Raw genomic sequence first — 14,343 nt, 5'->3', positions numbered from 1 at the left:
TGTCCACAATCTATTAAACAAAAAAGGTACAAGTCAGGAATATATAGAATACTCCCCAGTTGACTGGATGAGTGCAGATCTAACAGGACCCAAGCAGCAGCAAGACAAAGCAGCCTAGATTGAACATGATTATGGTACCAGTCCAGACTCCCTTCACCACAGATGGCAGCAGTGGGCTCATCCACAAACTGCAGTGCAGTAACTCACCAAGGCTCCTTCAACAGCAAACTAACAGGAAATCTTTACTGCCCAGAAGACAAGGACAGCAGATACATGGGAACACTGCCATCCGCAACTTCCCTTCTGAGTCACTCACCAAACTGACCTGGAAATATATCACTTATTCCTTCAGTGTTGCTGCATCAATATCCAGGAACTCCCTCCCTAATGACACTGTGGGTGTATCCACACCAAAAGAATTGCAATGGTTCAAGAAGCTAGCTCACCACCACCACCACCTTTCTCCAGGCCAGTTCGAGATGGCCAGCAGTTACTGCGCTGGCCAATCTCAAACAAAAATAAAAGTAATCATGTTTGAGAGTGGATTGCTAGTTGGCCATTCCAGGAAAGGCAGGCAGATATCCTTTCTAAAGGGCATTAGTTAGGCAAGTTTTCTGGAGCTAGAAACAGGTAAGAGCTGTAGTCCCAGTACTGTTTTATTCCCCCCCCCCCCCCCCACCTCAGTGTGAGGGCATGTGTTGAGTGGAAGCTAACTAGGTGTGAGAACTCTACATTACTGCAACTGATGGATAGGTGGGCAGAGTGAATTCCTATAGTCCAACTCCAAAAGAGATCCAGCAAGCAGTGTTTTTTTTTAAAAAATCTTTTCATTGTAGGGTCCAGACAGAGTTAATATTTTGAAATTAAGGCACTGATTCTAGAGGTGCTTCAGTTTAAAGTATACAAGATATGGTGTCATTTGCAAGTTTACTGGTTTTCCCATCAGGGAGGAGGTGTTACATTTGTGGGGGGGGTGTGAGGTGTTGGTTGCAAGTGGTTGCTGGGGGGAGGGGTCTTAGGCCTAGGAGAGTCTCTTGGCTCTCAGAGGTCATTTCTTAGTACCCTACTCACACCTGACTGCCCCAGACTGGCGGTCTTGGAGGTGATCCCTAGCTCTGTGCATCACACTTCCACCTTAGCAAGCAGACTGCCATGATTCCCTATTTGGGAAACTCACAGCACTCTTGCCTGCTCAGGGAGATGGTAACCCACGGCCTTATTTTTTTGTTCTTACATGGCCATTAATTGACCACAAAGATTTTAAACTTTCTGCCAAGTCAACAAAGTCACCAATAGACCTTCTCATACAGCATTTTAACTGGAAACGAGTGACAAGACGGAGGCAAGTTTCTTTTCAGGTCAAACTCTACAATGTTGTTGACGACATGACATTAAGAAATCCATTTTAAGTTGTAAGTGAGCCGAAGTACCAGCTTGTTTAAAAGATCCTGGGAAAAGACAATGAAGACAGCAGAGCAAATGCAGAAATTTGCTGAAAACCAGCAGAGTACAGCAGTACCTGTTGAACAAGTGTGGAAACAGGGGTGACCTTTCACTGAAGTTTTAGTATCTAAGGTTATCGCTGGGGTAAAAAAAAAGTTTAAATCTTTTCACCTCTGATATCTGTAAAAAGACCATTTGAAAAAATTGTCTATTTAACAGTTGTATTTTCCCTTCAAAGTTTATTGGGATCAGAAGTTAATTGGCAGCCTCTTGTGACTGATCACTATCATAACTAAAATGGTAAATATAAAACAATATTTAAAGCCAAGTTTCATTTATTGCTCTGACTTGTTCAGTGTTACCATTATTTATGCTGTCAGCTGAAGGTATCTCCAGGATAAAAGAAAAAGGTATATGCAAGTTAGACTTTTGGAACAAATCTAAACTGACTCCAGTGCAGTACGGAGGGAGTGCTGCATCGTCAAAAGGTGCCATCTTTCAAGTTGACAATAAACTGAATGCTCTATCACTTGAGCAGAAGAGATGGTCACATGGAAACCTTCTGAATTGTCATCAGGATGGACTGACATTTAAAAAACAGAAAGAAAAAGTGTGGCAATCTAAGGCTCAGAGAGGATCTGTGGAAATCAATGATGAAAAGGACATAGACGTGTTAACTGCTTCTCTCCCTCTCTGAACAGGTGTTGTCGGCTGTGTTTTATCAGCATTTTCTGATATTACTTCAGAATTCTAACATCTACATTATTTCGCTTTCACATCATTAATGGAACTCTGGTCTCCAAAACATTTATCCCTCCAGTCACACCACTCAAAAAAGCAGATGGCCTGGTTATTTATTTCATTGCCAGTTATGGGATTTTGGAGCTCAATTTATTTGTTGACTTGGCAGACTGGAGGGGTGTGGGGTCTACTGGGAACAAAGTCAAGTTAATGGGAGTTTATTACCTGTTGACAAATCATTACAAAATTTCCAAATGCTTTGCGAGGTATCTTTAGAAAATCAAAATTAAATGCGAGGAAAATTGCAGACTCATTTATATATAATGCTGCACTGTTGATAGCATTTTATTTTTCATTACCTGACTGTAGAGAGATATATTAGCTTTCCCAGCTGTATGTGGGTATATTGATTCTCATGAGAATTGTTGTTGTGGTAGAATGGTATCAATGTAAATTGGACTGAAGCCAGTGATCAAACTCAAGTTTCCGGAACGGACACTACAGCTATTACAGTTCCACAAATCGAAACACTACACCATTGCACTGTGCACTCCTCTCATGGCTAGCAGTAAAATTAAGTGTTTGAATTGACAGAATTTGCCAAAACACATTGCTGACTGAAGTGATCACAACCCAGTTCTTTTCACGCATCTTCTATTAGTCCTTTCCAAATTCACAATCAATAACCTTTTTAAAAGAATATTAGCTATTCCTCAATAGTGTAAAAGTATCTATGATCCATTCTCAAGATGCACTGCAATAACCCACTAAGGCTCTTTCAAGATCTTCCAAACCAGTGACTTGTACCATCTAGAAGGATAACAGTGCATTTGATATACTGGAACATTACCATCTGCAAACTGGCCCTTCAGTTACACACCAACCTGATTTTGAAAGATATAGTTTCTACAGTACCTCTACACCAAAATGGTGCAACTTCCTTAACAGCCCTCGGACTGTCGAGGTTCAAAACTGTGCTCACTATTGTTGTTACAGATCAGACCGCTGAAAACTATAAAGGTAGCAGGCCAGACCCTAACTTTGCTAGTTGTTTTAAGCACGTGTAAAGTAGATATTCCAGGAGAAATGCAGCTGGTCAAACCAGTTTGAAACAAAACAGGATTTATTGACAAGATTACTGAATGAAACAAAACAACAGTAAACAGAATACAGAATAACCCAACCTCTCCAAAAACCCAACAGATCATCCCAACTTACTAATGCTATTCCAAATATTTGCAACAATCCCCATTAAGCACCCCTTGGCAAAAAAAGGTAAAAATCAAACACAGGGTGTTACAGGATAGAAGAAGTCAGACAGAGAGAGTACCAGTCTGGACTTGCATCTTTGGATCCAGCAACTTTGTTCCCCCCATACTACTGTTAAAAACCAAACCAGAGAAAAGCTGAGCTGGGAGAACTGGCCACTCACCTTTCATTATGCAAGTGTTCTCTTCTTTAAAGGAACTTGAAAGCCTTCTGCCAGAGGCAATATCTGTTAGCTATTAGGCTTGGCCCTAAAACCTTTCAGACTCTGCAAAGTATGGGGCTATGTCATTTACAATCTCTGAAGAAAAAATGCCAAGCATAATTTTGTTAAAGAAGCAGCTTTGTCACACTACTGTCTAAATGTAGATTTAGAAAGGCATCGAGAACAAATGCTGGCACTGCCTAGGGCACCCACATCCCAAAAGCAAGTTTAAGATGAGCTACTTTGGCCATTCATTAAAAGCCTTCCTCATTCAGTTTTCATGAAAAGAAATAGAACAATCACACCCACCCAAACTTGTTTCGCTATTCAATCATGGCTGACCAATTTTTCTGTTCACTCCCCACAGTCATTGCAAGAAGTCAAAACGGTCTATCCCCATTTTAAAAGGATTTTATGGTGGAGTATCCACAATTCTCCAGAGGCAGGGAATTCCAATCAAAGTCTTTAAGTGAGTCCTAAACAATTAGCTCATTATTCAAAGTCATCTCTAAACTCCCAACCAAGAGAAACAAAATCATAAGGAGGTATAGTGTAGTGACAATGTCACTGGGTCAACAATCCAGAAACTCAGGCTAAGGTGATCTAGGTTTGAATCTCACTAGATGGCGAAATTTGAATTCCACTTAAAGAAACTGGAATTTAAAAAAAGTTAACATAAATGGTGACCATGAAACCATATCGATTGACACAAAAACCCCCATCTGACCTACATGTGACTCCAGACCCACAGCAATGAGTTGACTTGCAAACACCCACTGGGTAATTAATGCTGGACCTAGCCATTGATGCCCACATTGATCAACAAAAAGGCCTTACATAGTCAAGTACCTTTGCATTTTTTTAAAAAAGAAAGCAGTGTTTTTGAGCGGTATGTGATACAATACCAGATATTTTGCATTAATATCCAAAAATCAATATTAAATCCCACCCATACACTGAGGAATGATCAGAGGGAAGTGTGGAAAAAAGGAGCCATTGATTCCATCTCTCTCGAATACAAGAACAGCTACCAACTTCATGGTGGCTGTTAATCTTTGGGTACAAGCCGATTTCTCATATCGAATGTGACACCCCAAATGTTCAGAGGATAACTGACAGATTGTTCTCAGGAGGGCTACAGGCAAATTCCATTCCCAACAGTGTTTGGGACAGTGTCCACATGGAGATGTAGGCAACAATCAACCCAAAGCCATTTGGCATGAAGGCAGTTGGCAATGCCCAAAGAAATTATCCACAAGGTCAACGTGCAGGGGTCTGGCTGGTTTCTGAGAAGCAGAATTTTTTTGGCTTGAACATGAAAATCAATCCTGGTTCTTCAGTTGTAATACTCATGGTGTGCAGGTACAACTTGTAATTTGGTCAATTAGCCAAAGCAACTGCTTGTTTACTGTTTGCAAAGCTCAAATAATCCTCAATGCTGGCACTCAATTTGACACACTGCTGTTTGTAATCACCTCAGAGGGGTTCTCAATGGTATTCTCCCCACCTGACCACTAAGGTATTTGCCAAAACTACCAAGTGGTGATGTTGGATAAAGGCTGTTTAGTTCACTACCGCCACCGTACTAGCAATTAATAGAGGACATAGGGTATCTACACAGAGACACCGTTCTCATAACAAAAAAGGAGGTTGACTGCATAATAGTAATAAGTACTCTTTTCAAAAAAAAAATTTATTCACAAGATTTGGGCATCACTGGCTGGGCCAGCATTTATTGCCCATCCCTAATTGCCCAGAGGGTAGTTAAAAGTTAAACACATTACTGTAGGTCTGAAGTCACATGGAGGTCAGACCAGGGAAGGATGGCAGTTTCCTTCCAAGGACATTTGTGAACCAGGTGGGCTTTTCCAAACAATCAACATGGTCATCATTAAACTCCTAATTCCAGACTATTATCAAATTCCAATTCCATCATCTGCTGTGGTGGGATCCAGACTCAGGCCCCCAAAATATTACCTGGGTCTCTAACAGGCCAGGAGAAAGCGAGAACTGCAGTTGCTGGAGGAGATCATAGTCACGAATGTGGTGCTAGAAAAGCAGCCGGTTTGGCAGCATCCAAGGAGCAGGAATGCTGATGAAGGACATGCCCAAAAAGTTGATTCTCCTGCTCCACAGATACTGCCTGATCAGCTGTGCTTTGTCCAGCACCACACTCTTGTCTTTAACAGGATAGCAACAATACCACTGGGCTCCCACATTCCCTAAAGACTGACAAGAGGAATACGCTGATAAATCCAATCCACTTCTCTACTAGCAATGCCATTGGTATAAGGGGTGTTGCTCCAATCACTTAAAATGACCAGTTGTTTCTTTGGGCTATGATCTGAAATAGGGTGAAATTTTATACCAAGCTTCTGATTAACTCCATTATTAATTAGCAATAAAAAACTTATTCTCAAAACAAATAACAAACACTGGTCAACAATATCAAAGCCATGATCAAGTGATATTCCCTCAATTCTAAGCACAGACACACAAAGACAGTGACAGTCTCTGTGGATATGATTTTTAAAACTGGGAGAATGCTGGAGGAGAGTCTGGAAACAAAGGAATTAATATGCTGACTTCTCAGTCTACTGGAGTTTCTGTCTACGAAAACAAATTGCTGTCACTATAGATTAATGGAAGATGCTCATTTCTGATTGATTTCAGTCTGGAACCACGTTTTGGAGACTGGTCACAGTCCAATATTTCAGGTTTTAATGTAGCCAGAAATACTGATATTTGGAATTTTCAGGATTCTCTACTGCCAAAAGAATGTCAGGAGAAAACAAAAGACTTCCAGCCTTCCCTACATGTTGTCCAATGGAGAACTCTTTCCTAATGGGCGTGTTCTACTGTGCAGAACCTTTTACAGATATGACCGTCAGAATGTCTGCAACTTTGAAAAAGTGTCTTATTTCTGCACATCTTCTGGATGTGAAATGTAGCTCTTTCTTCTCAATGCCTGGATATTGTCTGTTTGTGAGGCCTTGCTGCCCTGCAGCACTGACCACACTTTATAAAAAGCAAACAGACTTGGTTGCTCTTAAGGGAGGTTGATCCTCTCTCAGGATCTGTCGAGAAATCCTTCTTATTTCTGCTTCTAGCTTTATTTGAACATATTTTTCCTCAGTTTTTTTTTCCTTGGACTGTTAGAAATCAATAAGAATTCCAACAATTTTGTCAGAGGGGCAGTGGGACAGTTTTTTTTTGGTGGAAGTAGGAGGTTCCATTTGATTCAACCAAAACAAAAGCCATTGCTGGGTAGTTTCACTTTACAAACAAAGGACTCCTGGTACTAGTTTAAAAGAATTTAATCTAGCTTCTATAAAATTACTCGTGTGACCAGTGAGTGACCACACTTTTGCTTCAAGTTGTGATTTTTTTTTTTAAAATGGGTTATTTTCTTAAAAAGAAAACAGTTCTGACTACATTTTCCAATTTATAATTCAAACTTTGGGCTGTAGGAGGAAAGCAGAGAACACCAGTGGAAATCCATGCAGATACAGCGAGATTGTCTGCAAACACCACACAGACAGACACCCAAAGGTGGAACCGAACCCAGGCCCCTGATGTGGAGGCAGTGTGAACCACTGCACCACTACAGACAAGGAGTATAATGGAGGCAACAAACTATTTTTTTCCGTTCTTCTTTCCAAAAGAAAGCAAGCAATTTGAGGCAGGGTCAATTGAAAACTTTAGTGAAGGTATAGTGAGTCTTAGAAATAAAGCTGATTGATGGGTTGAGATACAAATCCACCATGTCTAATTACAGACAGAACATGCTCAAGGGGTTGAATGGCCTCCCCTATTCCTATTCAAATAATGCAATTACTTCAATTTGTACCCTAAACTCTAAATTTAAAAGACATATTAAACAAAAAACAAAAGTACTTTATCAACCCCAGGATTGTTCTTAAAAAAAGATCCCGTAGACTATATCTAAACTTTTATCACTCAACCTGGAAAAGATCATGGATTAGTGGTGCTGGAAGAGCACAGCAGTTCAGGCAGCATCCAACGAGCAGCAAAAATCGACGTTTTGGGCAAAAGCCCTTCATCAGGAACCTGGAAGAGATCAGGCTCTGGAAAGGTGCTCTGGAATCTTCCCAAGAGGCTGCTAAATGCAAAATTGATTCTAAGCAAATAATTATTCTTTTCAAAAAAAAAAGTCTAAACATGATCAGACTTACCTCTTTCTCAATGTTCAACCCTTCAGCTCTCAGATTTCTCTCAAACACTTCCCGTTTCTCTGCTTGTGCATTAGATTTTCTGTAAACAAGGATGTAATCTATCCGGCATTTCCCATCCCTGAAGAACAGGCCATTTCCTTTATTTCTATCAGCAGCTTCCTAAAAAGAGGAATAAAGCAGATATCTACATAATGCCTTGTAGCATAGGAACCATTCAACATATTGCTACTTGGAACATCTATCCATTTAGCCCCCCAACTTACCCACCCTCTACAACACTGCAAATCTGTCAGTCCAATTTTCAAGTTACTACTGAATCAGATTTCATTGTCCTTTGAGGTAGAACGTTCCAGATAACACCTCACTAACCTGACAAGATTCCACCTTCTTTTTGACTTCTTTACATTTAATTTAAATCCTTATCTATTGATTACCAACCCTTCTGCCAGCAGACTAGGATGAAAGCTTTCCCTGATTTTTTAATATCTCTATCAGCTCTCCCTGCTAACCTCTCCAGGAGAGCTCTCTAGATCTGAAGTACCTTAACAACTCCTAGAACATTTCTAGCAAACCTCCTTTGCACCGTCAATGCATCCACACCCTTTATGGGTGAAGTATACATCTGATAAAAGGTTGGAAACTAAAATTATTTTATCACTTGTTTATTAAACCTTTGGAATTTTAAAAAGACAGCTGGTAACCCTTGAATAGCAGAGGGAGAGAGAAATTATTTTGACTGGTAAGCATGCAAATGGAGGATAGACTGTCTGTTTGGTAAAAGAATCATGGGGAAGAGAATATTTTCTCCTCCACAGTGCAATCGCAAAGCTATCTGCAGCAGTGCAGAGAGCTATCTGCAGATTTGTCTTTAGCTGCAGAATTCCCTTCACCTTGAACTCCAGCAGTGAATGATAGACTGCAGAGATGTTTATGCAACATACACAGCTACCCAATCATCCAGCCAAGAGATGACAATGTTCAGCTGCATTTGAGGTTTTTAAATATCATGTTTTTTTTTTAAACAAATAAACTAGTGTCTTGTGCTGAAGACAACAAGAAATGTTAGAGTTGGAGTGGAAGAAATGAACATTTTTTGGACCTTGGGCATAGTTAAAAAATTCCCTTCGAGTAACATCTCTAGCCGATCCTCAGGAGCCCTGTTGCTCACTGGTACAGCCATGTTTCACATCATCTTGCACCCACGAATCCTTAAACCTGCCAAAATGTGATATGGTCAATTGAGGAACAATTTACTGCAGATGCTGGAATCTGTACAGAAAACAACAAATGCTGGAAATCACTGCAGATCAGGCAGAATCCTTGGAAGAAGAGCAAGCTAGCAAGAGTCTAGATGACTCTTCAGAGCTGACATGAAGTGTCAATTTCAGACCACCTTGGGGCCTCCTGCATTGTACAGCCCTTGACAATACTAACCACATCTATTTCACAGAGAACAGTCAAAGAGACATCTATTTCCCCAGAGTTAGAGTCCAACCTAGGCTCCAAAGTCTAGCAGCCAGTGTTGAACCCATTGCATCACCGTGAGTCCTGACTCTCACTTAACGATGGTTACTCGATTTTTAAAGTAGATGGCAGCTCTGTTGCACCCAATTCCCAAAATAAATTGACCTATACACATTTGTCAAATTTCAGTCTCAAATGGGTTTGATGGCAGAAAACCAAGACAAAAATCCATTGTTACAAATGGACAGAGGATGGAAAAGTTCCACCACATTTTAAGCGGACTTCCTAATTCATAATGAGATTTGATGAATTGAATGGAAATTTGAAAGCTATGCCAATGTCAGTTGAAACAAGATTTTAGGAATGTTTTCCTAAGGTCAATGTTTCTTGTACCTTTCTTCTACCAGAAGAGTTCAAGTTTCACATTGTACCAGTATTCAAGCTCACCTCTGAGAGGAGTTAGTTCCTGTATGACATGGGCATCAGGAGAAAGGCTGAGATGGGTGATACACAGTGGAGTCAAAAATCAAGGAGATGGTGAGTCACCTTTGTGAATCTCTGCAGTCCATACTGCAAAAGGTACTTTCACAGTCTTGTTCAAGAGAGTGTTCCAGGATTTGATTAGAACTCTTGGAGTTTGTTTATTTCAAGTCATTTTAATTTTGGAGCTGTGAACTGTGAGGTGAATGCTGAAGGCCATATATGGCTTATGCTGATTTTCAACTGTGTTTTTTTGTTTGAAGAATTGTGATTACCAAAGCTACAGGACAGAGGTTTGATTGCTCCCTGGTTATCTTCCTGTTACCAACTTATTGAAAAATCCATAGAATAGAAATCTCAAATAAATATTCCTCAGCTTACTGAAAGTGGTTTGTACTGACCGACATCAGAAACCAAGATACAATCCCACTTGTCTGTGAGATTACAGATTAGAGACACTTCTTCGGTGAACCTGCCAGTTGTTTTTTTGTTTGATTTATCACTTTGCTAGGTATATCAGATTGGCAGTGGGGAACAAGAATCAAAGATTGAATTTGAAATCAGATATTAGACTAACTTGTTTAAATTTGCTCTGATGAAGCTTATTAATAAAGTTGTCAATTATTTTGTTTAAGCTATGAACCTGGTGTCTGGTAAGTTATTCATAAAGTTGGATATTACTTATTTAAAAAGTCTGGTTAGGAACTATTGGGATCAATGTTGAAAAGCATGGAGTATTTTAATGTTACTGTATTGCAAATAGAGATAAGGAGGTCAATGTGATTTGGCTGCCTGTCTTCGTGTTGTAAGAAGATCAAACAACGAAGACTTGGAATGTTCAATTGCTTTGCAAATGAATTTCAGTTTAACTTGACTAAAATCTAGGTACAGCGCAAACAAAACAGTTTCTGGATGTAGGTTTGCTTGCTGAGCTGGAGGGTTCATTTTCAGACGTTTCGTCACCATACTTCAGTGACCCTCTGAATCACTGATGTTACCCAATAGGGTGACAAAACGTCTGAAAACAAACCCTCCAGCTCAGCAAGCAAACCTACATCCGGAACCTCAACCTGAGCTACAAGTCTTCTCAAAACTTGCTAAAAAAAATAATGTTTGGCTGCCCAGAATACAAAAATATTCATTCCAAAATTAATAATTTTATCCCAAGTGCTGGGTACAGGAGACAGGTACCAAATAATTAACCTGTTTATCATGGAAAACCTGAAGGAGGGGTGTTCTGGTGACAGTGTGGTGACCTGTGAGCTAGAATCCCCCAATTTAAGTCCCAGAGCAGCACAACACCAGCTATGAAAAGAAAACTTAATACACAGCAATAAATGAAAACTTGAAGGGCCAAGTGCCTGCCATCTTTGTTAAGGCATCATTTCAATCTAGTGTCATCACACTCCTACAGCTCAGAAAATAATGATAATAAAAAGTAGAGTACTATGATATATTTCAACCCAAAACCTTCCCTGGAACATTTTACCCCAATTCCCTTTCCTGATATCCAGTTTGCACTAAGACAGTCCTGTGTTAAGCCTTCATCTTTTGCTTCATTTTTAACCCAAGATGATTTTAAATTCATGAGTCTGTAGTTATCGATTCGCTGAGTGTTAGAATACCCCATTTAAACAGGATAACCTACACAATTCATGCATGTAGTTCTTCACCATCTTCCCCCGCTCTCCCCCCCCCCCCCCCCCCACCATAGAGTCAAGTGCTACTTTTAAACATTATTGCATGTTATGAAAAAAGATGCACATCAAAATGCAATATGAAAACCTCACCTCAACACCCATTTCCAATGCGCTTGTTTCATCGGACGTGCTGGTCAAATTGCCAGGATGAAGCAGGGAGTCATCATCTTTCGAAGGGCTGTTCCTACCTTCAGATTCACCCAAATAAATATTTACATCGCGAGCCACTGAAACACATTTCAAGAGAAAAGATTTACAAAGAAAAAAAAGAGAAGTGTAGTCTAACCTAGATAACAGGGAATTTTAAAAACTTTAATGGGCAAGGCCAAACCTTGTTCTTTTAATTAAACACGACTGAAAACCTCAAATTTATCAAAGGCAGTTTGGTAATAATTACCTTCAAAATCAATGTCGATTGTTCTGCTGTTTTAAAAGGGCAGGCACCAAAGGTTCAGATCAGGCTCAAAAGATTGCACTACTCCCATCAGTACCATGATCCTGCTTAGATAGGAATTTCTCACTTAACCTCTACCCCACTCTCCCCAATAACATACTGTACCCTCCTCCTCCTCCTCTACTCATCTTCCCCACCCCACCCCCACTCCCAATTACCTAGTGAGCACCAAGTGAAAGGAACAAAGTCTCCCTCAGATTTTGTACGGATTTTCTCTACCTCAAGAAGTAAACTAGCAGTTATAAACAGAATTCTTCACAATTCCTCAGAATATCCCCAAGAGATTTTTCATTACAATCAATGAAACTCTTAAAAGTGCACTCACTGTTGGAAAAGTGTCTATTAAATTGCACGTAGCAGACACTCAAATAGCAAATGCAATGGCAAATTAGTCTATCCTCCCCAACCAGCAGAAATAGGGTAAAGAAAGAGAAACTAGCAGCTCATCATAGTATGAAAACTGATTAAATCCCTCATGACTCCCAACAATTTGGTAAGTGACATCTGCTTACACAATTACGCCTCCTAATATAATGTTGAGAGTCCATTTATCATTCTGGTAAATCCATGTTGCACTCCCAAGGACAAAGTAATCTTAAGATTAGATGCCAAGAACTGTTTGAATCACCCCAGGGGCTGACAGCCAAAGCTTAACTTCTACATTTTGCATTCTAACCCGCAAATGTATCGTGGGTAGAATTCCATTACCTTGGATTATTTGTACATGAGCAAGGTCCTGCCCATAACTATCCTAGTCTCATCATTAATGGTTCCCTTCATGGGGCTGCACCCTTCCACAACAAATTGGAAAACAAAGACTAAAAGCTGTTCAATTAAACTGAATTATTGTTGGTGAAAAAAGCAGCATGCTCAGCATTTTATCTTGCTCTCAAAAATGCAAGAATGTCAAATCTTAAACAATCCACTCACAGGAGGCAAATTTTTAAAAAGTCAATTGATTAGCAAATTGACAGAGGCATTACAACAGAGAAAAATAATGGGAACAAGAGGTCTGGGCTCAAGTTACTGGATAGCACAAAAAAAGTGCTCTTTTTCCCATTCCTCCATCTTAAACTTTAGCAAAGAAAATAGGAAAAGAAAGTTTAAATTTAATTTCAATATTGATTTGATCATCATCTTCTAGATGGTTTCCAGCAACATTCTGGACTTTAAATCTTTAATCCCTGGAATGCCCAAACCAATTATATAACAATCCCAGAACCTACCCAAGTTTCACCTTCTTAAATGGAGAGGGGAATCAGATTTCTACAGATCCCTAGAATTGTCCAAGACTGAAAATCTGTTTTGAAGCCAAGAGTTTTGAATCCCCCATATCCCCCAATCTTCTCAAATAAAATTATTTTAGTAGAAATGGAGAGAATGGAAGGCAATGGGTTGAGTAGATCATTCTGCAATGTTGGGATTCCTGCTGTCAGGCAGGGGAGGGAACTAGTGGGAATAACTGATACTTGACAAGGCAAGGGCAACACTGAGTAACTCCAACACATGGGAGAAAGAGTTTTCAGCCACAGTTAGGCAGATTTGGTAGCTCATGTTTTCCGGTCTGCATCCCCATGCAAGATGGCCATCAACAGTTATTAAATTCACAAAAAGTAACTTGGAAGAATGAATTGAAGATAAAATACTATTTGGAGTTAAGAGTATGAAAATAAGTTTATGTTTTTTAAAAAAAAAAGAGAAGTCCTCAGTTTCATAAAGATGGATGTTGGTGAAGCAGTGGTTCTGACTATGGCCCAGTGAGCCAGATAAAAAGACAGTTCAAATCCCACACGTGAGAGTTTAAGAACATGTTCAGAGAAAGCTGGCTTGCTTCATTAAAAAGTGACCACGAAAGCTCTTGTAAAGCAAAAAGAAACAATATGACAGGCTTGACTTCCTTTCGTAGGCTGGGCCCCTTACATGATTCCTGTCCAACAGGAATATGATAGAAGCCAACAGTTTATCTAAAAATGTACTTACTAGGACATGGACATTGCTGGCTCAAAACATTTATTATACATCCCAAATTACTCTGGAGATCAGAGTAAAGAGTGTGGGGTGCTGGAAAAGCACAGCAGGCAAGGCAGCATCTGAGAGCAGGAGAATCGACGTTCCAGGCAAAAGCCCTCCATCAGGCATGAGGCTGTCAGATGAGGGGGTGGTGAGATAAATTGGACAGGTGCGGGGAGGGGAGGTAGGTGAGAGTGAGATAGGTAGATGGAGGTGGGGGGTAGTGATGACAGGTCGGAGGGGAGGGTGGAGCGGGTATGTGGGAAGGAAGATAGACAGATGGGACAGGTCATGAGGATGGTATTGAGTTGGAAGTTTGGAACTGGGATAAAGAGGTGGGGGGGGAAAAAAAAAAATAAGAAAACTGGTGAAATCCACATTGAT

At 40.1% G+C, this 14,343-nt stretch overlaps 1 protein-coding gene across 9 annotated transcripts in view; it reads right to left on the bottom strand.

Annotated features, from left to right (window-relative positions):
• The window catches only part of LOC140457922 (anoctamin-4), a 187,546-nt gene that overhangs the window by 74,917 nt on the left and 98,286 nt on the right, over nucleotides 1–14,343 (bottom strand). For all 9 annotated transcript variants that reach the window (XM_072551722.1, XM_072551723.1, XM_072551724.1 and 6 more), the window contains 2 exons: nucleotides 11,586–11,722; nucleotides 7,852–8,010 (listed from right to left, as the gene is read on the bottom strand). In XM_072551722.1, the coding sequence (XP_072407823.1) occupies nucleotides 7,852–8,010; nucleotides 11,586–11,722 (296 nt within the window). The remainder of the gene's footprint in view (nucleotides 1–7,851; nucleotides 8,011–11,585; nucleotides 11,723–14,343) is intronic.

The sequence above is a fragment of the Chiloscyllium punctatum genome, chromosome 32 (assembly GCF_047496795.1).
Source record: "Chiloscyllium punctatum isolate Juve2018m chromosome 32, sChiPun1.3, whole genome shotgun sequence".
NCBI classification, from domain to species: domain Eukaryota; kingdom Metazoa; phylum Chordata; class Chondrichthyes; order Orectolobiformes; family Hemiscylliidae; genus Chiloscyllium; species Chiloscyllium punctatum.
Note: the sequence above shows the minus strand (reverse complement) of the source record. Positions and strands in the feature narration are given on the sequence as shown.